The sequence below is a fragment of the Ursus maritimus genome, unplaced genomic scaffold (assembly GCF_017311325.1).
Source record: "Ursus maritimus isolate PB19 unplaced genomic scaffold, ASM1731132v1 scaffold_2, whole genome shotgun sequence".
Lineage (NCBI taxonomy): Eukaryota > Metazoa > Chordata > Mammalia > Carnivora > Ursidae > Ursus > Ursus maritimus.
The window spans coordinates 104,027,049-104,054,686 of record NW_024424452.1 but is presented as its reverse complement, the minus strand read 5'-3'; the positions used below and the strand labels follow the sequence as shown (position 1 = coordinate 104,054,686).

At 55.6% G+C, this 27,638-nt stretch overlaps 1 protein-coding gene across 3 annotated transcripts in view; it reads right to left on the bottom strand.

The window, feature by feature from the left end:
- Positions 1-9,100: 9,100 nt before the first annotated feature.
- The window catches only part of NFASC (neurofascin), a 175,868-nt gene continuing 157,330 nt past the window's right edge, over positions 9,101-27,638 (bottom strand). For 2 of the 3 annotated variants that reach the window (XM_040636508.1, XM_040636505.1), the window contains 5 exons: positions 24,516-24,632; positions 23,127-23,279; positions 16,295-16,426; positions 14,183-14,252; positions 9,101-11,083 (listed from right to left, as the gene is read on the bottom strand). In XM_040636508.1, coding sequence (XP_040492442.1) covers positions 10,852-11,083; positions 14,183-14,252; positions 16,295-16,426; positions 23,127-23,279; positions 24,516-24,632 — 704 coding nt within the window. In that variant the 3' untranslated portion in view covers positions 9,101-10,851. The remainder of the gene's footprint in view (positions 11,084-14,182; positions 14,253-16,294; positions 16,427-23,126; positions 23,280-24,515; positions 24,633-27,638) is intronic. The other variant, XM_040636506.1, reaches the window with a different exon arrangement.

The window sequence follows — 27,638 nt, the reverse complement described above, 5'->3', positions numbered from 1 at the left end:
GGGACCACGTGCGTGGGAGGGGCAGGGCTGAGCGCCACAAAGGTCCAAGCGGGCATGAGTACGGGTCCTGCCCCCCAGAGTTTGTAGACTGGACAGGCATAGAAGAGACAAGTCTCCGCAGTGGCAATGAACTGATGCTGAGGGCCAGGCTGGGTGCGGGTGGGCAGGGGCCGGGCAGGGGAGGGGAAGGTCACCAGCAGCTCCTTGGAGAGACACAGCCCTGAGGGCTAAGGTGGTCATGAAAGGTGGGATTTGAGCCTGCCTGGAAGAACGGGGAGGAGTTTTGGAGGAAGAAGTAGAGGCTAGGGAGAACATTCTGGTATGCAGAAGAAGGGAAAAGCCTAAGGGGATTCACTTATTTATGTACATTTAACGCGTTATTATATAATACTTTCCGTGCATCCGGCACTCTTCTTAGAACTTTCCACATTTTAAGTGATTTCATCCTTACACCAACCTACGAGAGAGCTACAATTATAATCCTTGTTTTACGGATGAAGGAATGGAAGGCCAAGAGAGGGTGTATAACTTGCTTGAGGTCACACAGCTAGTACCTGACTTACATCCGGGTTCTGGTTCTTCCTTTCCTGGTCCTCAAGGCTCTAAGGGAGCAGGAGAGCACCTATGGCTTCACCGGCCCCTCACCGCAGGACCCCTGAGCAGCCCAGCACCCACCATCCTCTCCCCTGGGCTCCCCGGGGCTGGGGTCGGGCCTCTGCTTGTGCTCCCCCAGCAGAGTGGAGAAGTTAGGGGCAAATCGTGGCCGGGGCCACGCTGACGAGCCGGCAGGGGCTGCTCGGGCGCGATGCGTTTGCAGCACAGAGCGCCAGGCCCAAGTCGTTCCGGAGATGCCCGTTCGTACCTGAGTGTCCTGGTCAACGTGGAGATTTTAGAGTCAGACCTGGCACCGAGTTCTGGCTTTGTCACTTCCCTGGGCCTATTATTCAGCCCTTTGCCCTTCCTCCTGCATGACGGGTGGGACATAATGCTACCTGCCTTAGAGCGCTGGCGGGAGGGTCACGCCAGAGAATTTGCATAAACTGCACATCACTCTCCCTGCACAGACGGCGGGCGTCAATGTCATTAGCGATTCTTCTCTGAAGTCACTTAATATAAATGTATTGTGACCCAAATACCATCTGGTGCGCTCTTGCCTCTGACATGGATGAAAATGGATCAGTTCCCCTGCCAATTCCATGTTCTGGGAAAGTCGAAGCCTCCCCCCCAGTGTGTGCTACTTCCTGGGTGCTTGTGTTCTGAGCCCTACGTTCTCCTGCGGTCTCTGCTTCACCCCGCATCAATCTGGAGGTAGAATTCACCAACTTTGCTAGTTTTTCTAAAAGATCTGCTCACATGAAGCAAATTCATCCATTGGTGGATGCGACTGACACTTCGGGGGACGCGGAGAGGGGATACATCCCAGGGTACCCAGGCTTGTCACTGTCCCTCTCATCTAGTTGTCCTCACACATCAGCCTGCATCAGAATCACCTGCAGGGTTTGTAAAAACAAATAGATTCCAGAGTTTCTGGTACAGTTGATCGGGGAAGGGCCCAAGAATGTACATTTCTCTAAGTTCCCAGCGATCTGGATGCTCCCGGTCTAGGGGCCAAGCTACCAGAACTACGAATCTTCCTGCTGCCTGTCTCTGCTCCTCATCTGCCCCCCACTCTTGCCCTGGAGTTCCAAAAGCTCCCCCCTCTAAAAATGCAGGACTCTCCTTCTGCCTCTCTGCAGACCCCCTACCCAGATCAGTCCTGGACCCCCGCACTGAATGGGAGTCAGCCTCGTTAGAGGGCAATTGTGATTTTAAATATTCACTAAGCAATTTCATTTGTCTGCATCAGAGTGCCTGTTCCCCTGTCTACACAAAGCCGTGCTTCTCTGCCGTGGGGTCTGGGGCTAATCAGCAGCAAGTTCAGGGGCGGGGGTGGGGGTGGGAGTGGAGCTTGGGAGCTGGGCTGTTGGGCCGCAGCTGTGGCTCCAAATTGCTCTGAGGCCCACGGCCTGGTCCGCGCTCCGGCAGGGACTGACATCAAACAAATGGGCTCTGATGCATTAAGTGGGGAGGGGAGGCTAAAATGACCCTCCCTTACCTTCCTCCAGCGAATACGGTCTTGAGCAGTAGTGGCTGCCTTGATGAGAGGGGCTGTAATGAATTCCCAGATCCCATCCCTTTGGGGGCAGCTGGGCAAGATGGGGTAGAGCCTTCACTCTTAATGAAGATTGGAAGATGACTTGTCGCCTCCCACTGGGTCGGTTAATCCAGCTCCATGCTGGAGATTAGCATTTCTAATGGGCTGGGAGGTGCAGCCTTCAGGAGATGGGGATGAGGGATGACAGATATTCTGGGAATCCCTTGGGCCCCGAAGAGAGGCTGTCGCTTTGTTTGGCCTCAGTTGAATTGAGGTTGGCTTTCTTCAAATAAGGTGCTTGCTTCATCTCTCCATTTCTGTCCCCTTGAGTGTGTGTGTGTGTGTGGGGGGGGTTCCTACTCCAAAATGGGCCAGTGGATGGCCCACGGCCCCCCAGAAGTCATATCCAAGTCCAATATCCAAATAGCCAGTATCCAAAGGGGATGACATGGAAGTCTGGAACTCACCTGGCCGACCCTTTCAAAGGAACGACGTTCACCCATTCATTCATATTCATTCATTTTGTCCTTGCCGTGTGCCGGCCACTGGGCTGTGGACACACAGATGGAAAAAATCTCTCATACTCAGGATGTTCACAGTTTCGTGAAAGAAACAGGCAATACACGCGGACTCTCTGGGAAAGACTAAACATAGATGTTCTGGGGCCAAGTGAGGGGGTCTGAACCAGACCGTGCAGCCGCGCGTGTGCGCGCACGCACGCGTTTGCACGTACTTGCACAGCCTACGTCAGGTAGTGGGGAAGACTTCCCCTGAGCTGGTTGTTAAAGATCAGCGCTTTGTGACCCAGCACGAGGCCACTGCCTGTCTTCAAGGAGAAATGATCTGTAAGGAGAAAGGAGATTGGAGGGGTTTGGAATGGGAGAGAGGAAAGAGCCTGGAATCAGGTGATTTGTACTGCAGTGATTACGAATTATCTAGAGGAAGGGGCATGTGGAAGGCCAGCAGGAGGGTATACCAAGCAGACCCACCTTTGGGCCATCATTCATTTGTTGAACCCACATTTATTGAGTCCTTTGTCCTGGAGACTATAACACTGATTTTTTTTTTAAATTTTTTAATTGAAATTTTTTATTATGTTATGTTAGGCACCATACAGTACATCATTAGTTTTTGATGTAGTGTTCCATGGTCCATTGTTTGCATATAACACCCAGTACATTGATTTTTTTAAAAAGGGTAAACTCTAGTTCTCACATGGGGCTCGAACTCATGACCCTGAGATTACGACTCGCATGCTCTATGGACTGAGCCAGGCACGGGCCCCTATAACATTGGTTTCACTTACTTGACTGTGTCTCATGACAGGCGGAGCTTCCTGAGGACGGGAACTCTAGCCTCCTTAGCTTAGAGCATTAATTAGCCCACAGTAGGTTATTAGCAGGTGCTTTTGAGTGGAATTGAATTGCCAAAGCTGAGAAGCGTGAGAAATCATTGCATGTCGGGGGGAGCAGGAAACAGATTGGAATGGCTAGAATTTAGGGTACATGTGGAGGACTGGTGAAAAACAAGGCTGCCGAAGCAGAGGTCAGATCACGAAAGGTCTAAAATGCCAAGCCAAGGCGTTAAGATTTTATCCTACTGTATAGCAGACTGAAGGTATTGTAGCAAACTTGAAGGTTTTAAGTAAAGAAGGGACATGATCACATTTGTATTTTAGAAAAGACTTTTGGCTGTAGTTTCGAGCAGGGAGTAAGTGCCAGGAGAAGCAAGGACACTGTCAATTCAGGATGAGGGCTTGGGCTACTGGTTGGATGGTGCACATGGACTTGAGGGGCAGATTTCAGAGACAGCTTGTGAACTTGAGAGTGATGAGAAAAAGATCTTTCTCGAGTTCCAAGGAGCGAACAGGGAGGTTCAGGGTGTTCTGTGGCATACCCAATGAGATGCCCAAAATTCAGGAGGAGCCAGACCTGGAAATAAGGCCTCAGGTCCCAATCTGTTCTGAGGACTTTGGAAGGGAGAAGAAACACAGGTGGGTTGGATAGTTACCTGGTGGTCCTTTATCCAGGAGAGTTGGATAAACTCCGCATTTTCAGGGGAATCCTTTGCCCTTATTTCCCCTTACTGCCCGTAAACCATCAGTTATCTCTCTGCCGGAGCAGAGCCCCTCGCAGCCCTGCCCACTCCCTAGCTGCTACACCACCCTGAGGAGAGGGAGGGCAGTTACAACGTCTGGGGGTCCCTCTCCATTCAGCCTGCCTGGGTGACGGCCAAGGGGCAGTCCTCAGTGAGGATTAGCCCAACTCCAGGCGGAAGAATCAAGAAAGGAGGCGTAAGTGCTGATCAGTGCCCCTCCACCAACACCGGCCTCTCTGCCTCGTTCCCTCCCCTATTTGCTCGCTGGTTGAGAGTCTTTTGCGTCTACTGAGAGAGGTTTTTGGTTTGTTGTAGGCAGTATTATTCAATCCTTCAACAATATTAAATGTGCCCGTATTCTCTCACCTAAGGGCAGGGCTGCAGAAGGAGGGGCCAGGCCTCAGGGCTTCATCGCACACTTCTCCTGTTCTCCCAGCAGCCCCATCGCAGCACTTCTTAAATGGGGTGCAAGCACACATAGAGTCGCATTGAATCGGGGTATCTCCGTGGCTGCACACACGTCAGTCACCGTGCGGTCCAAACACGAACGGGGCCAACGAGGCTTCCAGGATAAGACCAACCTCAAGATGGGAGCTGGTCCTGCAGCATCCCCGAAGTGTGCGCGATCTGGCGCCCCTGAGAAATCCTTTTTGATTCTGTTGTCAATCCCAATACCCCTCTCCCTTTTTCCATTAACTAAAGAAAATGAACAAATCACTTGGCCAGAGTCCATTTTGAACAACTTTTATTATACGTTTAGTGTTCTCTATACAAAAGAAATCAGTTTTTTTTTTACAGTGATTCCAAAAAAAAAATTCTGAATAATTTGGCCTTTTCATTGCTCATGCAGTCAGTTTATAAGTCCACATATTAGATGGTCCTCCGCGGCCCGGAAGTCTTCCCTGCTGAAGGTCGTGCGTGACGCGCTCCGATCCGCATCTGTCGCCGACAGCGTGGGTTAACGCAAAGTAACTCGCAAACAGGAAAGAACATGATGTGAGAGGGGTTAAAACAGGGTCTGCGTGGAGACTTAAATCTTTAACCAACGGAAAAAAGATCAGACCACTCTACAGGTGTGCGGGTGTGCGGAAGGGCATGGAGACCTCAGGAAAAAATATCCCCCCTGGAAGGAACAACGCGGCACGGTGTTGGGGGGAGAAAGGGGTGTGCCGGGGGTGGGGGGAGGCAGGACGAGAGGTCCTCTGGGGCCAGCGTGGGCTGGGGGTGGGACCGGGACAGAAGGCGGCCACGTCACAGGCGACTGATGCTTAGCCCCGGGATGAGTGAGAAGTTGGCAAAGAGCTGGGAGCCGGGCAGAGGGACAACACTGACTGAGGGTGTCCAGTTGGGGGGATCCGGGGGAAAAAAAAAAAAAGGACAGGGGCAGGGTCATCCGATCGGCATCATTTTTGAAAAAGAAACAGAATAGGGCACAAAATTCTGGATTTCTTCTCCCAGATTTTTGTGTTTATTGCTTCACTGAACTCTTTCTGTGTGCTGACCTCCATCCCTGCCACCCCTTGGCGCCCCGTGGCCGGGGCCCGAGGGACGCAGCCTGCTGGGGGCCCCGAGTGTCAGGCCACTCCAGAGTACAGTCGAAACTTCACAGTGACAAACACCAGTCAGCTCCTCCCCCGCTCCTGGCCCGGGTCTGCCCCGCACGGCTGGCATCCCCAAGGGCTGCTGCACGCGGACTGGTCTTGGCCTCGGAAAAATCCTTTGTGTCTTTCATTTTGGGAGGCGTAGAGGGGATGGGGGAGAAGTGATAAGAGGTACAGACGGAGTGAAGTTACATCTCTATGTCCAAGGAGGTCCCTGCGGGGAGGTGGAGAACCCTAGACGAGGACAGCGAAGGCCGGGGTTCAAGCCCTCCCCTCACCCTGATTTACTCGCTGAAGGACCTGGGACAAGTCCCTTCCCCTCCGTGGATCTTACTGTCCTCGTCTGTACGAAGGGTCCTGTCCATGCGATCAGCTCTGTGGTTCCTCCGCACGCTGCGGCCTGAAGCTGTCCAAAGCGACGCTGCCTGGGCTGAGCCCGTGTCCACCCTTAGCATCACAGGACTCCTGTTTAATACTACCGTGTTGATAGAGGTGCACTGGTTCGGGGTGTGGCCCGAGACACTGCTTGGTGGGGGTCTCGTGGCTTCCCTGGGGGGTGCTTGTCCTGCCCCTCTGATCCTTCTCTGAACCTGTCTTGGGAAGGCTGTTCTCAGCAGGGGAGAGAAGGAAGGACGCTGCCCGGGCTTGGCTGGGTGGCCTGGCGACCGCGGCAAGGTTGGTTCGAACTCCCATGGGCTGGCCCCTGCCTGCTTTAGGGGACAGGGCTGCCAGGAGTTGGGCTCTGCCTCCTGACATTTCAAGCTTTTTGTTTCATTCATGCGTCTCCTCCTATTTTTTTTTAAATCTGGGACCTCCTACGTGCTTCTCCTAAGCCACCATGCGAAGCTCACCCAAGATCCACCGGGTGATTTCTTTCTAGCAGACATGTGTGTGTTTGGCAGGGGCTGCAGGAGTGGTGACCAAGGTGTCACGAATGGGGAGCATGCCCTGTGCCAGCATCAAAAGAACCTGCTGTCTTCCCACTGAGAGCGGGGCAGCCTCCCCTCCTCAGTGTTCGTGAAGCAGCCTTGCTAAGACTGGGGCAAAGCGTGTTAAGTCCCCCCTGCTTCCATCCCCCGGGCTGTTTGTGACTCTCTGTGGCTTGGCTGGGATCCTGCAAAGGGCTCCAGGACCCCTTACAGAGCCTCTGCCCCGGGCTGTTTCTGGGGAAGCTTCCCCCTCCTTCGGATCAGATTCTTTCTTTCTCAGTTCTGTCTGCAGGAATCGCCCAAGTGGGGCCCAACCTGGGCAGCCTCTTTGCCCCTTGCCCGAGCTGCACACCACACCCCATGCAGCCCTTCCCATCCCCTCTCAAGCAGGTCAGGGTGTGAATTCACCCTAAGACAACGTCATAATCTATATCATTCTCCCCTGCTGTGCACGTGCACGCGGATGCGGCTGTGCATGGGGTGTGGGCGGGGGAGGCAGCCCCTTAGCTGGCAAACCCACACGCGTCCTCAGCCCTCTTCTAAGGTTGTGTTCGGGGAAGCTATGAAAGCAATACCTGGCCCGGGCTGCAGATACCCACTGCAGGGTGAGCAGTGTTGGCACTGGCTGCCTCTTGGACAGGTGGACGCTTCTCCAGACCTTGGGACTTGCCAGGAAGGGGTGGACCAGATGCCTCCCACCTCCCTGGGCAAAGGCAATGCACAAGGGAAAGAGCTAGTCTGGTTTTCCCTTTACCCGAACTGCAACCATCCCTGAAAAGCATGGTGAGGAAAGTAGGTCCCCTGCACCGAAAACCAGGCAGGGTGGGAGGCAGCGGTCCCCGGGCCCTGTGAGTGCTGTCCTCCTTAGATGCTGGCCTTCCTGCTCCTTCAGGGGGCCCCTGCCCCTCAGTGGGGAGAGGTATTCAAAGGAGGGACGACATAGGGGAGACAAAGGCATCAACATACAGACAAGTTAAGCAACTTGCCCCGAGGGGCAGAGCAAAGAGGTTCAGGAAGCCAGGACCGGTCCTCGACCCCACCCTGCCGGCTCTGACTGCCCGTCCTCCTCGGCCTTGTGGAGCCTGTGATCTCGCTGAAGCTTCTCCCTTTGAGCCTGGAGCCATTGGTGGCTTAAGCACTCAGGGTGCTCGCCACCAATGCCCACTGTGTCCTGAGTCTCAGCTCCAGGACTGTGAGCCCTGGGAGGGCAGGGGCCACACCTGACTATGGCTCAGAGCCCGGCTCAGACTAGAAGTTTGAGAGTGTCTCCTGAGCCCACAGCTCTGGCGGCTGAGCACAGCAGGTGGGACTGAAGCATGGGCAAAGGGACTTCTAGGGTCACTGCAAGATTCCCCCCCAACAGCCAGGCAGGTGGGAGCTCCAGTGGTGTCACCATCTCCTGATACCGTGGTTGCTATGTTTTCAGGGGGTTGCTTGAGGGCCCCAGCTGGCAGGGGGTGCGGGACAATACTGCTTTCCTGCTAAGCTGGCTGGGCTCATGGAAAACAGACTTCCTCCTCCTGGAACGGCTGCTCGCTAACCCTGCCATCCATACACCTCTCGAAGCATCTCTGCTTGGGGAAAACTGGTTCTCCAGGCTCAGGTTGGCTCGTGCCTGCCAGGAGGGCTGGGCGGCGTGGCGGTCTGGGCAGCGCCTTGCCACGTGGCTGCCGGCACTGCCTCCCTACACGGAGGGAGATGGCTCAGAGCTGGCGGGACACACACGATGAGCAGACAGGCTGAGGAATCCTCTCTCCCCCAGACCCCATGGTGGCAGAAGCCCTTCTGCAGCCCTTGGCTACGCGGCAGGGGGATGGGCACTGTGACAGCCCACAGTCCCCTTACCCTACGAGCCTGCCTGAGGTGCACTGAGTTCACTAGTGTGGGGGGTGTCATGTGGAGTGAGGGGCCCGAGACACTGACTACTCTGCTCAGATCCAGAGTGTTTTCTGGAAAGTCTGGTCCTTTAACTCAGTTTACAGGCACACTTCCCCGACATTCCCTTGAGGGACGCTGGGCTTGGGTGCAGGAATGCCCTGCTGTATGCAGGCAGGTGTCCGAGGAAAGCCAGGGTAAGGGCTCCCTGAGCTCACTCCTAGCCCCCCGTTATTCTCCCTGTCCCCTTTCACCATGAGAGAGCTGCCCCTTGGGCTTCTGGGCTGCCAGGCTGGCCATGGCATAGGCCAATTACTTCCTCTCAGGTTCAAACAACGTAATTAGCTCAGCTCTGGGCTATGGTTTCTTACCTGCAGACAGAGTACGCGTGTCTATGGGCTTGACCTTCGATTGACTGATTATTAAGTGAGGCAAGCATTGCTAATACCTTTGTGGCTTAAACGTGTGGCAAACGATGCTTTAATTGAGCCTCTGAAGGACACAGCCCTGTCCCTGCCCCAGCCTGCCGGCAAGCAGCTGGACGCTCGAATCAGAGGCTGTGCCCGTGGCAGGCAGTCCGTTGCTGGGGGTCAGCTTCACCCTCCCGAAACCGGCTCGAGCTGCGGGGACAGCTACCGGTCGCTCTCAGCTCAAGATCTCTCTCTGAGGCTAGGTACCTTTGGTTTCAGAAACGGATTAGGTGGGGAGTCTCTGAGTACTGCAGTCTGCGAGGGTCTCCGGCTGGGGCAACGGGATGCAGGACACGTGTTGAGTGGCTGTTCTGGTTCTGCGGTGACGTTTGCAGGGGCCGCCCCATTCTTGAGACACACATTGCTGGAGGCTTCGAGGCTTGTGGGCAGGGGCTGGGAACCTGGGAGCTGCAGGCCAGATCAGAGCTGCGTAAGGCATCCGGAGGGCGCGGGGTCCCCAGGCCAGGCTCTCCAGCGTGGTCAGCGTGGTGTTCTCGCAGGCTCTCCTGAGATGTAAATACCCCAAGGAGAGGACACACTGGTTCGGTCTTGTGGCACTGTGTAAAACACTACTTTCAGTGTCTTACAGAACTGACCGAGGAGATGCTATCTGCTGGAGACGAGAGGGGGAGCAGCACCTTACACCCCCAAACACACCAGCAAAGCTTCCGCATCACGTGGTTCCATATCTGTGAGGGTTGCGGCGGGGTTCCCTGACCAGGTGGGGGGCACCCTCTCCCCTCAAGGCAGCGGGCATGGTCCTCTCTCCCACATCCTGGGTTTCACTGATGGGGAGGAAGGAAGTCCAAACCCAGCCCTTTCCTTCTCTCCTGAGGTGAGCACAGCTCCCCAGGGACCAGCCGCCCGGTTTCCTTCTGCTTGAGGAACTCGGCCACTGGAGTCGTGGCTCTTCCCATCAGTGGCCGCTCCTGTTCCTCGAACTCCTTCAGAGCCGGTGCAGCTCTTGTCTGGGACACTCTGGAGGAAGGGGCAGGGTGAGAGCAAGGAGCAAGAGGTAAGCCCACCTCCTGACTGAACCAGAGCGAGGCAAGGAGGCCTGCCCACTCTCTCCCTGCCAAAAATACTGTTATTTTCCAGAAAGGAGCCAAGCCCAGCTCAGCAACTGACAAGGCCAAGGCGCATGGGTTGGGGGCCCGGGGAGGCATCTGGCGAGAAAGGCATCCTTCGGAAATACATTGGCCCGGTGGCGACGTGAACACAACAGCTTTTCTAGATGTTCTTTTACAGGTCAATCCTTTTGCCTGTCTGGGGTAGAATCCACCGATTCTTTCTTTGTCCAGGGACATTTCTTCGAAAGGAAAAGAAAGTGGAGACGCTGGGTCTGGGTGGGGAAGATGCACAAAGCAAAAATAAAGACAATGCGAAGGGCCGTAACCAACGGAAACCGGTGAGTGTGTGTGCTGAGGTCAAGGGCGGGCAGGGCAGTGGGGGTGGAAGGCTCAAGGTGGCCGTGAGGCAGACCAAAGGGCTGGGCTCCCTCCAGCTGAGCTGAGCCAGGACTCTAGCGCTTCCACATGGTGGCACCCCAGGGGTGCGGGGGGGTCATCGGGAGGGGGCTTGGGGTGGGCTGGGCGGTCACTGGTCCTCACAGCTTGGCAGACCCCCTTGTTGTACCCTTGTCCCCGAAGGTGGTGGCTGCGTGGTAGGTCTGCGGTGGCTTCATCTCCCCCTCTCCCCTCCTCCCACTTGCAAAATAGTGGCTGTGCCCTGGGCGGGGGCGTCCGTTAGGCCAGAGAATAGATGGCGTTGACAGGCGACGTGGCCTCTGAGCTTTCATTGCCCTCCGTCTCCTCCTTGTCCTTTTTGACCGTGTACTGGCCGATGAAGGACCCATCCTCGTTGAACTGCCCCTCACCCCCCTCGCCATAGTCCACCAGGCTGTCGTCACTCTCCTGCTGCTTGATGGTGCCGTCCAGGGACGTCTGGCTGCCCTGCAGGGGCTTGTTGTCCTCGTCGCTGGCCAGAGAGAGACAGAGAATCAGGGCCTGGCCCGGTCCAGTGTTGCTGAAACCCAGGCGGGGTAGCACCGGGCTGCTGGTGCTCATGGAGCTTATGAGCTACACAGCTCAGAGAGGGGAGCACCTCAGGGGTCACCAGTCAGCGCCCCCACCCCCGCCGGCCCTCCCTGTCTGGCTGCATCACAGAAGGGAACCCAAGGCCCCGAGAGGACAAGTGTCTTGTCCAAGGTGAGGTGGCAAGGCGGTGCAGAGCCGGGCCTGGAGCCCACTCTTCTGGACTCCCGGTCTGGGGTCCTCTTCATGACGCAGGGGACAGCCACCCCACAGGGAGGAGGGCCAGCCGTTGTGAGACGAGGCAGGATGGGGTGGGTCAAGGAGCTGGGGTGCTGGTCCCACGTGCGTCACTGTGTGGTTCTGGGGTCTTGGGAAAGCCTTCCTTCTCACTGGGCCTTAGTCTCCCCATCAAGAGGGGCTGAACTCGCTCTGACTCTCTGTGATCTGTGTGGCCCTGTCTTGAAAGGCTCTGCCCTTGACAAAAAGCAATGGGCCTGGGCCACGGAGAAACACACGTCTCCCCTGCCTCTCCCTTCCTCACCTTGCTGTGGTTTCTGGCTGCTCTCTGCTTTACCGATGAGCAGCTGCTGTTGCTTGGGGCCTCGAGTGAAAGAGGGTGGGATGAGCGGAGGGGCACACGCAGGGGTGTGTGAGGCCAGCAACTGAAGACAAAGCCCAGCAAGGCTCTGATCCTGCCCAGCCTCCTGGGAGGCCCCCAGGTCCTGCCCTTCGGCCCCTCCTCTGCAAGGAGAGCTGGCAGGCTGGTGGTCAGAGTGGCGTCCACCTGCTGGGATGCCTGCAGTGCCCCCAGGAAGCGAGACCCCCCCCAGCGGCCGGGGTCTGCTCAGGCACCACATCCTTTTCCCTGGCTGCCAAATGCTCTGCACTCTAGGCTCCGGGGGCGGGGGGGGGGCAGGAGCTGCTGGCTGCACTTCAGAGGGGAGACGGCCCCCAGGCAGGAGGCAGCCGGGCCGGCAGTGGGAGTCTGGGTCCCAGCAGGCAGCGCCAGGCAGCGCGGGCAGACACAGAATGTCCCCTCCCTGGCCCGCAGGCCACTCTTGGTCCTTCCTGGGTGTGTGTGTTGGGGGGACACAACCAACTGAATTGCCATGAGAGTGGCCAGTGCATGTTGGCTTCTAACAGCGGCGGTGGACAGAGACAGCTGTCAGGGAAGGACCCGGAGCCTGAGCGCGAGCTGGGCATTAGTACATGGAAAGCTATCAGCCCCTCCCTCTTGTACCCCATTACCGCGGCCTGTGTTCTCTGACGGTCTGTAGGGCTGCACTCAGTCTGTATGGAGAGTGGGGCTCACGTTTTGAAAACTAGCAGCTTCTTGCTGGTCTTGGTCCTACTCACGGGTCTTTTTTACACACACTCCCTCCCAGGAGCAAGAGGATTGTGTCTGTGTGATTCCAGTGGATTCCAGGCACCTAAGCCAAATGCAGCCACTGGATGGGACGGGCCCAGACTGGGCGGGGGGGCAGAGGGAGTGTGTCTAGTGTGTCAGTTCTTACAGAGAAAGAGGATCTAGATCTGGAAAACAGACCTCTTCTAAGGGAGCTTGAAAGAAACCAGAAGGACTAGGGGGTCCCCGGTCTGGTCACCCGTCAGCTCATCCTCCGAGAGACCCTGGAGACACAGGTGGGCAGACGAGGGAGAGAGCAGCAGAGAGACCCACCAGGGAGCTGCTTCCCTGCGAAGCCAAAACCGAGGCGGGTGTGGGCGCGTGTGCGTGCGCGTCCGTGGTGCGTGGGTGTGCGGGCCCGCGGGTGCACCTTTGTATGTATACCCAGCCTCAGTGTGGGTGCGGCAGGGGCGTGGGTGGGGAGAAGGCAGATATTTTTGCCCAACAGCTTCGGTGTCTGGGGGAGGAGAGGCGCCTGAGGAAGCAGCTTCTCGTAGCCCAGCAGGTCCTCACCCCTCCTCTGGGGTCGCACTGAGGACCTGGGGGAGGGAGAGCCCCCTGTTCTTTGGAACCGGTGGCCAGGAAATGGGTCTCAGCCCATGGGGAAGATGGGCCCTGCCAGGGGTGCTGAGGACCGTCAGGGAGGGGCTCTCCTGCTTCCCTTTTAGGAGGCCCTTGGAGATGTCGGGTCTGGGTGGACGGCTGTGGCCCCTCAGCCTGCCGATGGGCTCCTGGCTGGGTAGTGGCTCTGGGCTGTGGGCAGGAGGGCTGTGGGCAGCGTCTGCCTGCCTGCCGGGCGGCTGCTGAGCGGAGTGGTGGAGGCCGAGGGTGGGATAAGGAGAGGTCAGGGGAAGACGGGGTGATCTCGCCCCGAGAGTAACAGGGTGGGGGTGGGGAAGTAGGGTCCTGCTGAGAGCATTTCCTCCCGCCCGCCTTGCTCTGGGAATGAGGCCTCCATGACCGCCCCCCCCATCATTCCTTCACTCAGGATATGCTTGCCATCAAAATGGGAGATTACAGCTTTGTCACACGAGCCGCAAAGGCCCGTCGAGATCTGAGGGCTGGACTGTGACGTTCCCCCGCTGGAAGTCAGGCCTTGCTCCTCCAGCTCTGCCACCAGCTCCCTGGGTGGCGAGTGTGGGTGGGAATCCTGGCCAGGTCACTTCCCCGTCTGGGCCTCAGTCCTCTGACTTGGGACAGGCCCCGACCAGATGCCTCTCCAAGACTAGTTCTGGGCTCGGGGCCAGACATATCATTCAAGTTCATGAGGAAAAGGTCTAGAACGCCCCGCCCCCACCCCCAGCACTGCCCCTCATCTCTCACGGAGTTGAGGTTCAAGACAATACAGCTTCGCTGGGTCCCTGTCTTCAGGGTTAGGGTCGGGGGTGGGCAGAGAGGAAACCAATAGCTCATTTCACGGCCACGGCGTTCCAGCGTCTGCTTTCAGAGGAAAGAGGTGGGAATGCCCATGTAAGGAGCTCAGTAAACTGGAGCCGTGCAGCTGGATGACTGGGACTCGACTCCATATGAGTGTGCTGGGTGGTGTCCCCCCTGCCGGGAGGCGGCCCCATCCAAGAGCCAGTGGTGACAGCTGGATGGATGGTGGAGTGGGGACCAGCAGCCGAACAGATCACCCACCTGTAGTCAAAGGAGCCGTCCTCTTCTTTGGGGTCCTCGGGGCCCAGGGGAACATCCTTCTTTTCTCGCACTTGGCCAATAAGAGAAGCAAAGACACAGACATGGTGATTACAGGATCCTGACTGCAGAGTCAGTGACACTCTCCCTTTCAACGAGGCACCATTGATGCCTCCCTTGTTCTTGCTTCTTGCGTTTAACCAGCTGTCAAGTGGACACCCCTGCCTTGTCCTCACGCCCAGCGTTTCCACACCTCTCCATTGACAACGGAAACTTCCTTCCACCTGGCTCCCCAACACTTGTCCGTGGGGTTGCCCCAAAACGTCGAACGGATGTGATGCTTCCTTCGGCACCGTTCTTATTCTGCTCTGTGGGATAATTATCTGTGCGTGGTTCGTAAAAGCCCCTAGCAGAGTGCCCTGGGCGGAGGGCATGCTCCGTACGCCCCTTCTGGATGGAATATGCTCTCGTGTCTATGACCTCACTAGTGTGGAACTCTCTTCTCCCACAGCTCTCTGTGGTTTGCACACCCATCCCAGGCCCTGTCTTGCTGGGCTGTGATCTTCCCGCCTTGCCTGCTGCGGTGGCTTGAGGGAGAGATCATCCCTCCTTCTCCTGTCCTTAGCACCCAGCACAGAGCCTGGCACACGGGGACACTTACGCAAATGACTATGTATCCTGCCTGAGGTAAAGGGCAGGATAATCTCCCCCATTTTAGGAGAGGGAAACCGAGCCCTTCAGAGCCGAAGAACACGTCACCTAACTCACTAGGAGCTGAATAATTAAGTCTAGAGTGAAGGCTAGAGCCCGGGCCTCACAGTTTGCTCATCCTTCTAGCGGACTAGGGCCTTACCTTGCAACTGGAGGGAAGGAGGTAAGCTGTGAGAAGAACTTCGTAGAAAGGAACGCTGTCTAAATGGGAAAGAAAGGCTCAAAGCTCATCTGATGAGTTGGGCCAGGGGGTGAGCTCAGTAAGGCCACTCTTCTCCCTGACTCTGGCTTTCTCTTTTACAGGAGAAAACAATCCCAACACAGCACAACAAATGAAAGAAAACGTCATTCGCCGATAAAGAATGATAATTTCCTGCCCTCCCTCACAGACACCTCCCTCACTTAAAGCAGAGGCAGAACTCTTTCGAATCCTAGGGTCTGAGGGTATGTAGGCGGGGGAAGGAAATAAAAGAGAATCCTCTCTCTGAGTTGAGTTTTAGGGGGACCCTGGAGGAGGACTTGTTCAGAGGCAGGGAGAGGCGGGCATGTGGAGAGCACAGACTGTGCTTGGCGATGGGGCTTTGGGGGGCAGGGAGCAATTTCATTTTGCAGCCCAGCGTGATTTTCACTCGCTGGGTCATCCATTATCCTGTCTCCTGTCACTCTACCCACCCTGTCCCAGACAGATGGCTTTGTTGCCCCTGTTTGAAAAAACAATCAATATTTCCAGAAGCAAGAATGCCAGAGGTCCTTGTCCTTGACCTTGGTTTGTCTGGGCTGGTGGATCTTGAGGCCCCCAGAAGAGCAATGGCTCTTTGGGACTCTAGGGAAGCCCACAGCTCTTTACCAACGGGGTCCGTATCACTGCAAGCCACCCCCAGCCCCCCGCTGCTCTTCGAGCAGGAGCTCCTGACCCTCTGCCGGGGGGTCTGTCATGACAGCGCAGTCACCGAGAGCCTCTCTCATGGGCGTGCTTCCTCCATCCAGACCCTCCCTTCTCTGTTCTCTCTCATGGTTAGAGAAAATGCCTTTCTTCCTGCCTCCTTCCTTGGGACACAGGACCCTAATGAGATTCAGGCTGAAAAAAGCTAATTTGCCGAGCAGACGGCTGGTGAGTCAAGGGGAGGGAAGGTCATTCTTAATAGGAGCCAGGGTTCCTTCTATCCCCTCTTTGGAGCTGCCGGGACCGTTCCATCCGCCCACCTCAGGCGAACTTAATTAACTCAAGTGCTTTCCGGCAGCTCTAAGATGCACGGACCAGGTGAGAGGACTCTACGTCCAAGCTTGGCAAGGGTTAGGCTCACTGGGGGAACCGAGCCCCCTGGATCTGGACGGGGAGCCGGTGGCTCCCAGGAAAGCTTGCCGGCCGCGCTCCCCCAAGCCCACTCGTCCCATGCATCCTACCTGGGTACTTGCCACCTCTACTCCTCTTGATGAAACAGACGACAAGCAGGATCAGCACCAAGAGGGCGATGGCACACATGAGCCCAATGAACCAGCCCTGGGTGGCGATGTCGGCCTGGTTGTTGGTGTAAGCTGGTGGGGAGGGAGGGCCAGAAGCAGACACGTGAGTGATTTCCCTGGGTGGAGGTGAGGAGGGAGATGTGGGGGGGAAGAATGGCTATTTCATGTCGGTGTTCCTCCTGGAGCCTTATGCTACCACCTAGCAGCCCTCTGGCCCAAACCACCCTGCTCCAGGGACAAAGAGAAAATAATTAAAGAGCCAAGGTCCAAAGGTCAGAAAAGAGGCGCAAGAGAGGGATACAGGGAGCAGAATAAGCAGCAGAAGGCTGAGCAGGTCCTTTAGGAAGGGGAAGTTTCCTAAGAACGGGGCATGGCATTCTTGCAGACCAGATGGCTGGTCAAAGCCGGGCGGGGATGGAGGGAAGGCCAAGGATTGGCCCTGGAGGTACGATTCCCCATGAGCGAGCCTGGGGTGAGGAAATGGGACTCTGCTACCCATCAGGGAATGGGGGCCGTGGTGACGTTGCAAAAACCTGTTCTAAGAACACCTTCACAGACCTGCACAGGCCCCGCACAGCAACTTTTCCCACCAATATGGCCCCGAAGCCAACCAGGTCCCCTGGCCGTGGGTCCTGGGCAGGGTGTCATTCCAGAATGCCCTGTGCTTTCTCACATTCCCCCAGCTGGATTGTGTGCTCCCTTACAGCAGAGACAATCCCTGTGCGGGTACCCCCAGATGGGCTGGGGCCATGCCTTCAGCGCACCCCATGCCACCTCAGACCACGGGCATGCGTGAAGATCCCCCTACCCCCGTGACCATGAGTCCCTCTCCAGCCCCTCCTGGAGCACGTGAAGACGTCTCAACCCGGGCAGACCCCTTCACAGTTCAAGGGGCATGTGGGTGGGCCTAGAGGACAGGAGGTCAGCTGTCATCTGATAGTGTCCTGGATGACCCGATGGTTGGCATTAGGGTTGGGGAGGGGGTGTGGAGTGGGCAGGACCCCCCTCACTCTTCTTTCTATGGAATAGAGAACAAGAGCGCCCCCTCTTGAATCCCAGCCTGCCATGGAAACCAAGACTTGGGAGGAGAGACAGGATCCAAGCCGCTGAGCAGACCCAGAGTAACCCCGGAGGCCACCGAGTGAGCTGGGGAGCATCTCAGAGCGCCAGTCGACAGCAGGGTCCCAGAGAGCCCACAGAGCCCAAGCCAAGCACGGGGCCTCCTTCCGGGGAAGGGGAGGCACAAGGAACAGAGGGGTGACCCGGAGCCCTCGTGCCCCAGGGTCTTCATCCCATGCCTTTTTGTGGGGCAGGTGTCTGGGTGTAATCCTACCCTTTGCTCTTCTTGGACAGAGAAACTATGTGTATAGCCTTCTCTGTGCCTGGGCAAGGGCACGGCACCAGGAAGGGTCTGGACACATGGGGAAGACAGACGAGCAAGCATTTCCGTGCTCTCTGTCCTGGTTGTGCTCACCCGATCTGCAGATGTGGTGGGGGGAAGTCCCCTCCCTCCCACTCCTGCTCCTGCAGGGCCTTCCCTGGACACAGAGGGTCACAGAGATCCTCCCAGAACCCCATGTAGGAGCAAATCCCTTCCTCGCCCCAACCCTCCAACACTTCCCACTGCTACGGGGGAAACACCTACTTTCCTATCCTGTCCTGGGAGGCCCCACCCGAGCTGGCCCCTGACACTTCTCTAGGCCTGTCTCCCACCCTCTCTCCTCCAGCCACACTGGCCGCTCACGTCCCTGTCTCGGGCCTTTACATGTGCTGCTCTTCCTTTACATGGCTGCCTCAGCAAATGTCCCCCCACCCCGACTTTCTCAGCTAAAGCCAAAGCCATCTGCCCCACCAGCCCCTCTCTGAGGGCTCTCGTTCCCATCTGGGGTGGCACTAATCACAGTGCACGCTCGGAAGCACCTCCTACGGGCTAGTCACTGCTCTGAGTACTTCTCCACTCATCCGGTGGGCTTTATTATCCCCATTTTACAGATGAGACAACGGAGGCACAGAAAGGTTATGAGATTTGCTCAAGGTCACAGAGCTAGTAAGCTATGTGCACCTCAACTGGCCCTTTGCTGCTGTCTGGCAATCCCTCCACTCCCTTCTCCCTGTCCCCCCCAAACTGCTGCTCCCTCTAGTACAGCTCCACACCATCCTGTCCCCGTGTTGGCGACATCAGCACAACTACCGAAACCTCACAGCCTCCACAGCTGTCCCTGCCTCCACAGCAGTGGCAGCAGCTCGCCCCTCCCAGGGGGCTTAGTCCTGGAAGGATCTCAAACCTTCCAGCATCTTCCTCTTTGCTTTCTCCTTCCTTGTGCTGTTAAACACACTGAAGCTTCCTGGATCTGGAACACCCTGGAGGCACCCGCCAGACTTTTCAGCTCTAGCTCAGGCACTGTCGTTTTCTAGGTGAACTCCTTCATCTTCCGTGGTCTCCAGGTCCCATCAACTCCCTCCTCCAAGCCCGTCAGGCCAACCTCAAGCCCCTCTCTACTCAATGCTTCCACTACCACGATGGAGTGGGTCTTTCCCGAACCTGCCTCTACCTCTTTCGCTCCCACCTTCCTCCATCCTCCAGGCCCGACTTTCCAACGGGCAATCCGTTTACTCATCTCGCATTGTGCCTCCGGCCAGTTCCGTAGCTGTAAGCCCAGTGCTCCCAGCTAACATCCTCACATCTCCTTGGATGGTCTGCCTGCTTGAAATTCAACCCACGTCTTCCTGCCCTTCTCTGCTTCCCACTCCCAACAGTGGCTTCCCCATTCCTGCCTCCCTAAGGCTTATCCTTTCTCCTTCTAATGTCCCTCATATTCGCCTCATTGCTCCAGGCTAGAGGGGTCCCCTCCTCATCCTGGGTCTATCAGGTCCCAAGGATACAATGACACATCATGTTAGTATGCTCTCAGGACACCTCCCATCATGCCTGGCCTTCCAGGTGCTCCGCGCCTCCCCTCCCTGCAGCTCTCTGGAGGCCCGTGCCCAAGAGAGCCTGGCCTGCCGCTCTTCTTGCTTTCCACCCCTCCACACTCCACCCCTCCTTCCTGAATCTCTTACTCCTCCAGCTGACACCAATCTCAGAAGTCCAATTTTACCCGTTTATTCCGCAAAACGTAACATTCAATTGCTCTGTTTCCTGGGTCCCGATTTTTAATGATACTATTAAAGGCCTGAGAACAGGAGAGTCTAGTGCTTAGCACGATGCTGGTCACATAGCAAGCAGGCAGTGACTACTTATTAAAGATCAGTTTAATCCTAATTTAATATGGTTCATTTGGGATACTTCCTGGGGTCACAGGGAGATTGGCTTGACCACGCACAAGACGTTGAGTTTGGATGGTGGGTCCCACCTTCCGCAGAACAGTTGGTTTGTAGGTCTGCAGGGACCTGTGTGCTACCCTATTATCTCTCTGCTGCTTGTTCTGATATGTCCTGACAAACCATCTCCCTGAGACTCCCTTTCTCTCGGGAGAGAAAGTCACGATCCCAGGGAGAGCGGCCATATGGGCAATCTGGAAAGTGAATGTAGCTCTCCATTCCTGATAGCACCCGAAGTTCAAATGGTACCTTCAGTCTTTACCAAAAAGGTCAAAGAAGGTTCTGGACCCAGAAGACTGTTCAAATCCCAGTGGGTTTTGTAACTACGTGTGGTGCTGGCTGTTAACTAAACTTATCGTGGCCATCGCTTCGCAATATATACATACACCAAATCATTACGTTGCACGCCTGAAACTAATACAACGTTCTATGTCAATGATAAGTCAATAAAAACCAAAACCCAAACCAAGACCAGGTGGGATCTGGGGTAGAGGTGGGCTCAACCAGACTCCATCAAAATGACTTAGTTTCTCAAGAACCAAAAGCAATTTAGGACAAGATGATCTCACTCACAACGTGACCGACAGAGTGGACTCAGAGGCGGAAAGCGCTGTAGCGAGGCTTACATTTGGCTGCCAACATCATTCTTAATCGATCTGTTCAGTGTGTTTCAAGATTCCTAATGGACACAGTAATGACAACATTCAAAGACCGGGGTGCATTTACACGCACCACCTCCCGCTGGAACGGGGAGCCGGAACAGCCCCGGCTCCTCCGGCCCACAAGCCTGGCAAACTCAGGTCCAAATGCCTCTTACTCAAGACCAGAGGCTATATTTTGTGTGCCTTCCACACACCACACCCTGCGACACCACTCAGAAATGGGCCATTCATGTACAAGGCAGGCAGTTCTCATGACTCACAGGCCAGGCACTCAAAGTCCGCAGGAGAATTACATTTCAGAAATACGGGAGATGAACACACAGACCGGGGCTGGACTTCTTTCAGATGCGTTTGGGCTGAGCTGCTCTCACTTAAGCACCATCTGTCGCTTCTGCATCACCACTGTGCCCCATCCTGGGTTTCTTCTGAGCACAACCAAAAGAGGCTAACTACGAGGAGTTCCCCCAGTGTCCCTCCTCCCGCTTTCCTGAGGCCTGAGGCAGTTCGCGGTCTGTCCCACTGGCCTACCCTCAGCACCTGCCTGCTGCCACCTCGCCCCATCCCGCCTACCCCAGGACAGAAGAGCTGATGAGCCCCCCGGAGTCCAGAGTTATGTGTTTTTGGCCCCTTGGGTCTCTTTGGTTTCAAAAGCTTCAAGGTGGTGATTAACTTTCCATGTGGGATCTTCCTGGTTAGCATTCCTTGTGGTTTTCTTCCATATCCCCCCCGAACCACTGCCACATGTTTGAGTCTGTGGACTAAAGTGATGGCCTGTGGTCACCTAAATGACCAGTGGTCAACCCAGAGATGCTCATAACCTCTTGCTTTGATGAGACCCTGGAATCTAGGGGATCGTGTGGACTTGGCTCGGGAGTCTACCCACAGGATACACAGTGTGCATTTTCAAAGAATCCAGAAACACACACACTTAGAAAGTGAAAATACTTCCTTTCCCTCTGTGGTTTGCACATAGTAATTTCTAGCCAGCCAGTGACGTCAGTGAGCAATATGTCCTCAGAGCTAGGGTCGCAAACCTGCTCACCCCAGCTTGCATGGAGAGGAATCTGGGAAAACTCACTCACTCTGAAAGCCGTCTATCAGGAAGAGTCTCTCCAGACCAACCATAGGAAAAGAGAAAAGGACACTGAGTCAATGTTCAGAAGTGTATTATCAATTGTCTTTTTTTTTCCTTTCCCTGTACTGCATATTTGATATCTGGAAGCAGATTGGGATGTCCCTGAGGGCAGGGCCTGGCCTTTTTTCTCTAGCTCTTTCTCCGCACCCCTCACTCACAGCCCCAGGACTTAGCACTGGGAGAAGTCACACTCTGGAAGCGGGCTGCCCTGGCTTTTGTAGGATTCCCTGGGAGGGGGCTCTAGCCTGGGATTCATCCGTGCTTCCTGCCTCTGAGCTGGACTCAGGTTGATAATGCAGCCAAATGCAAAGCACGCACTGATGAGCGTGAAGTTGGGACCCTGACCGGGTCAGACAAGAGTCCAGCCCCCTGCTCTGCTCGGTCAACTGTCCAGCTCCCTTGCCTGGCCCCCAAGCTGGCCTGGCCACTTGCTCAGGCATCTTGCCTGAGTTGGCTGGACTGGCCTCAAGCAGGCAGCTGGACTCTCAGACTCCCTGAGTCTTGACGGCCTGGACACGGGGAGGACAGGCGGAGGCACAGAGCGGAGGACAGGACCAGGAGGGACCAGGCCAGAAGGGGTGGAGTGAGACATTTATACAGATGGGTAGTGACGCTCAAGATGCAGGCTGCCAGGCTGAGCCTGGCCAGGCGCAGAAAGAGTAATGAGTATTTCAGTCAACATTCAGAATGCCATATGAACTATTATGTGTGTGTGTTCTTTTTTCCCTCTAGGCTTGTGTCTACCAACCTGCATCTGACTAGGACATCCTGGGGGCAGGGACTGGTCCCTTTCTCTCTGGCTATCCCCCCTGCCCCCCGCCCTTGGTCCCAGGGTTTAGCATGGCCACCTGCCTGGCCGTCTGTGAAGATACACACGAACATGGGCAGGTGCCCTCAAGTCTCCAAACTGCCTGCCCACCCTGACCTTCTCCCGTTTCCTGAGCCCCTGCTGGCCTACTCCTTTGGCACACTGAGGTTCTTCTCTAGGGACAGCTGAAGTCCCTTTTGAGCCAGAACTCTGCTCCCACTGGAGAACTTCTTCCTCTTCCCCAACACGACAGAAGATCAACCACTTTGAAGCCACGGCAAACTTGGGATAAAAATTAAGCCAAAATAAAGCCCCCAACAACTCATGTCACGCACTTTGGAATTTTTTTTTAACAGATGACAGTGGCAAGGCAGTGACATACATGCTGATTTCTGGGTCAAGACCCTTGGATGGCCCTATCTCTTAATGCCACGTGCAGGAAGCAAGGTCCTGTGCGCACGGGGCAGACTGCTCTGCAGTCCTCCAGCCCCCAGCCCCCGCCACAGGGCCCAAGTTTGCACCTGCGCCAAGGCCTTTTGTTTCAAGCACAGCCAGGGAAGCCAGGCGGCTTCCTCCGTTCTCATCCTACAATCCTATTTCTTTCGGACTCCCCACTCACGCCTCGGGGTCCGAAGGGTGCTTCCTCTCCACTGTGCATGCACTCGGGCTCCTCTTGGCTTCCTGGGAGCTGTGGACTGACGTATAGTAAGAGCCGAGACACGCCATGCAAGGTGGGGAATGGGTGGGATGAGTCTTCTTTCCAAGGAGAAGAGACAAGCAGGAAGCTGAGAATGGAATGAAATGCCCCATGCTTGCAGGGGATGGCCAGGCCAGATCCCCTCTCACCTGTACTGGTCATAAAGGTGATGACGGTACTGCTGATGCCCTCGTTGTCCCGGGAATAAACGCGCAACGTGTATGTCATCCCGGGATAGAGGTCTGTCAGCTGTATAGGCTGGGCCTGGGCCTTAACAGGGACAGTTTTTTTCGTATGGTTGCCTGGGGAACAGAAACCTCAGTCAGCCTAGGGCCAGGCACGAGTTGCTGGAGAGGCAGTGCTCAGGTTCCTGGTCACCGGTTAAAGGCAGAAGCATGGGGGGAGGGGCCGGGCCACTGCACAGACCTGGAGGTCACCGGGCAGCTCCCCCAGCCCTTCCACGTGATGCTGACTCTTCCACACAGCAGCCCTTCCTCCAAGGGCGCTCTTCTTTCTCCTCGAGCTTTCTTTCTGACTACAGTCTTAGCACTAAGCATTATGACCCGGGTGGGAGCTTTCCGGTGAGGGTCAGAGAGCCAGTCAGCAGCCCTCGTGGTAAAGGGAGGTGAGGCCGGACTCTATTTCTTGGCTCTCACGCCTGGCTTCACCTCTCCTGTCTCGCTGTGGGGAGAATTCACACATCAGGAGAAGCGAGTGCCCTTGCATCTGGGGTGCAAGGTGAATGATGGCTGTAGGAAGCTGAAAAAGCAAGGACCAAACTCGGGGTGTCGATTCTATGGGTGTGAACCCCTCAACCAGAGAACTGAGAGTTGGCTTTGCTCTGTCCTTAGAGATCTTTGGGGAGCTAGCCCAGGTGGCTAGGCGAGCTGGTTTTGTCCCTCAGGATAACACCATGGCGGCTCTGAGTCGTCAGGGGCAGGGCCCTTCCCTCAGAGAAGGCAGCTATCTTGACCACACTCTACAGTCTAATAAATATGTACCCTTGGCCCTAAGATCCAGTAAAGACTGACCAGCTCAGCTCCAGCCACCCGCTCTCTGAGACAAGTGGCTCTGGTCTGTGCCTTGGATGGGAGGCCACTGGCATTCCTGTGTGAGCAAAGCACGGTTATACCCTAAAGTCTGAACTGGCCTAGCCTGTCTGGCGGAGACACCAGAAACATGGGTTGTGAGTTAAGGAAATCCACACAGAAGTGAGGTCTGGCTCATGGTCGGGGGTGGGGGGAGCTATTCAGAACCCTCATCCTGGGCAGGAAACGGATGCAGGGCCCCATTACCTGGGTCCTCCCCAGCACATGCAACCCTAGACCTTCACTAATGGCTTCAGAAGCCCTCTTCCTTCTCCTTCGGCTGCTCTTCCCACCCCACTGCCGCCGGAGCGCATATCGATTTCATTAAGTCATAATTAAGCCGGGCTAACAGGCCCCTCGGAGCCTGGGGGAGTTGGCAGGATCTCTCTAATGGCATCTCTGCTACCCGCCGCAGCTGCCGCCGCTCCCCCCCCGCTCAGCAATGCTTACTGTCGATGTACTCAACCACAAAGTCAGTTCCGGGCCCGAAATTGTGCTTCCAGGTGATGTTGGCCCATTTACTGTTGGGGAGCACCGTGACGTTCCATATGGACTGCCTGTCAGGGGCTGGTGGGCAGGTTAGAAGAGGGGTTAGTGGTGAGGAGGGAGGCAGCTCCGGAGACACACACACGTGCACACACACATGCACACACACACATACACACACGTGCGCGCTCGGAAAGGGAGGACTCGGATGAGGCAGTGCACGGGGCCCGACAGAGCTCCAAGCTGCGGCCTCGGTGGCCAGGCCGGAGGTCGCCATCCAGGTATGAGTGGGTGCAGTCAGGAGGACCTGTGTGTGAGGGAAAGCTGGAGACGGTCTGTGTGTTCGCACAGGTAGGGACAGGAATGAAAAAGGAGTGAGTTTCGATCCATGTCACCGGAGGCTCGAACCTGGGCTCTTTCCCTTTTTAGATCCCTTGTCATGGATTGGAATGGGGTGGCGGAAGGAACCCGGAAAAAGCCCTGTTGGCCAGCATACAGACAGAGGGCCAGAGATGTCCCAGCCTCGTTCCCTTCAAGCACAGACATTCTACAAGAAGGAGAGAGGGATCTTTCGAAGGCCCTCGAGAGTTGTGATGTGTAGGAGGGGAGGACCAAAAGTGGGAAAGCCTTACAGGGCTTCTGAGAGTGGAGAACGGTAACCCAGGTGGGGACCTCTGGAGTTCCTGTGGTCCTTGGTCAACAAGATCTTGGATTATGTGGAATAGCCTCAGACTGTCTAAGGGGACTTGGGGCCTACAACCCCACAGTCCCAAGTAGAGACAGTATGAACCCCTCCTCTCCCTCTCCTGGGCTAGGTGGGACCCAAAGAAAGTAACTCCTTCCTGACCCCCAACCCTCAGAGGTTCAGACACCAGAAGAATCCAGTTCTTTTGGCTTCTCAGCACTAAATTGTCTGTGAGGCTTGATCTCCGTGCAATATGGAAGACATTAATTATCTAGGGCCTAGGAGCTGGGAGCGACTTTATCAAAGCCACCGCGCTGTCTGAAACCATAGCCTGTGGACAGGAGAGTGGTGCTAATCTTCAAACGTAATCATTTCTCACGAGTCCCAGCAGTCTGATTACCCCATTTCCCAGCAAAGATTTAATAGTGGAGTTGTAGCGTGAAGCCTTGTATTTCAAAGACTTTACAAGTGTGGCTCCTGTATATTTTATTAGCATGCAAGGGGGCACTGTCACTAACTCACTTGTCAAAAATAAATGAATAGAGTACGTTGGTGATGCATTTATTCATTATCTATTTGACATGTGACTGCGTCTGCAGGGCTGGGGAAGTGATAAAAGATCTCCTCGTCTTCACTTCAAAGAAGAGCTTTTTCTGCTACAACCTTGTCAGCGGCTGGCTGCCCCAGGTGAATATGATTCATGTTAGGTGAGGGGCCAAGAAAGAGACTCCACTCACGGCTCCGTGGGGCATTCTCCATGGGGAGGGCAGAAGACAGGCTTCTTTACTTATCTGCCCGGGTTTCCATGGTACTGGTGGCTTTAAGCCACCCCAAACCCCAGCTCTCATGGTTCTTGCTCGTGGGAATGAACTAGGAGAACTCATGATTTGGGAACTTGAACTTCCTCCTCCTCAGCTCTGGGGCCTGGGAATAGCCAGAGAATTTGGGTTTAAACACTTTGGCCACCAATACAATATCGACCCAAATCTGATGGTCTCAAAGGTAGTGGAGATTGGGGCGCTGCTAGAAAAGGTGAGGTGATGGGGAAGCAGAACGGCTTAGAGGTGGGAGCTGGGGGAAGGCAATGCCATGTAGAGAGACCTGATGCCGACCGCTAAAGAAAATGTTCAAAGAGAAAGACCAGGAAGGAGAGCTATCAATTGCTACAAAAAACAGCGCGAGAGGAAGTATGGTTGTTCTGCTGAGTCGTGGAATGGGAGAATTAGGGGGTATCCCTCGAAGTCTGAAAGAGACAAGTTAAGGACAAATAAAAGGTCCCATTTTACCCTGAAAAAAGCAAACTTAGGAAACATTTAGTCCTAAGGCATAAGACATGGTAAAGATGAACGATCATTTAAAAACTCATGGACGGCAGAGCGACTCTGCTGCATTAAGGGAAGTGAGGACGTTTGAGGGGTGTCCCCAGGCTCTGAGGACAAGTTCAAGGGCACGGACAGGTCCTCCGCGGTGACTCGGGCAGTTAGAAGTCGCACGTGAGTCCATGGGGTTAGTCCTATGCGGCAGCAAGGCCGATCTCTCCAGAGGGCAAGTAACTCTGCTGGGGAGCAAGATCCAGTCCCTTCTTCATTCTTTGTGCATCTCCTCTGTGACCTCACAGCATTCATGGGGACACAGAGCCCTGTTATAAGGCAAAGATGTTTCCCTGTGGCCCCAAAGAACTCCCATCACCCAACTACTGGTGGCAGCCTCTAGCGGCCTGCCAGGCTTCTCCTCGGCCAACGTCCTCCTAGAGTCCATATCGTTTAAATTCTAGATATGATACCTTTAAAGCAAATCGGTGTTTTCAAGGCCTGAAGAACACAATGTCAGTTATGTATCCCTTGTGCCCTTAGGGCTCATGTAACTCCATGGAATTGAATTAAAGACAATACTCACAGGTGCATCAAGCCTCCGTCCTCATTCAGGTGCTGAGAAGTGAGGCCCCGGAAGGTAAAGGGACTTGCCCAGGACTCAGGGGCACCTACCATCCTACAGCTGCCGGCACGGGGTTCTGGGTGCTTCCTGCCTGTCCTGTCAGCTGCGTCACACTGACTCTACAGCTGGCCTGGGGGCTCTGCAAGCTAGAGGCCCTCCCCGAATGGTCACGAAAGAGTGTTTGATGCTTGGTTCTTAGAAGTATGGCTGGATTCCTGAGAGGGTCTCCTCATGCTGGAAGAACAGAGCTTCCTGGCCTGGATGCATGATGGAGGAACCGCACATTTTCTGGGCTCAGCAGGCCAGCCCTGGGATCATTTCTTACCAGGGGCCCTGAGAAAGGCTGCGATTCTCCCTCCATCTGGGGGTGTGGGGAATGTAAGTGGGAAGAGTAACAGAGCACCCCTGGGCATTATGGGGCTCCCTAGCAATGTTCTTTCCTGGAAGCACTTAAAAAGGGGGGGGGG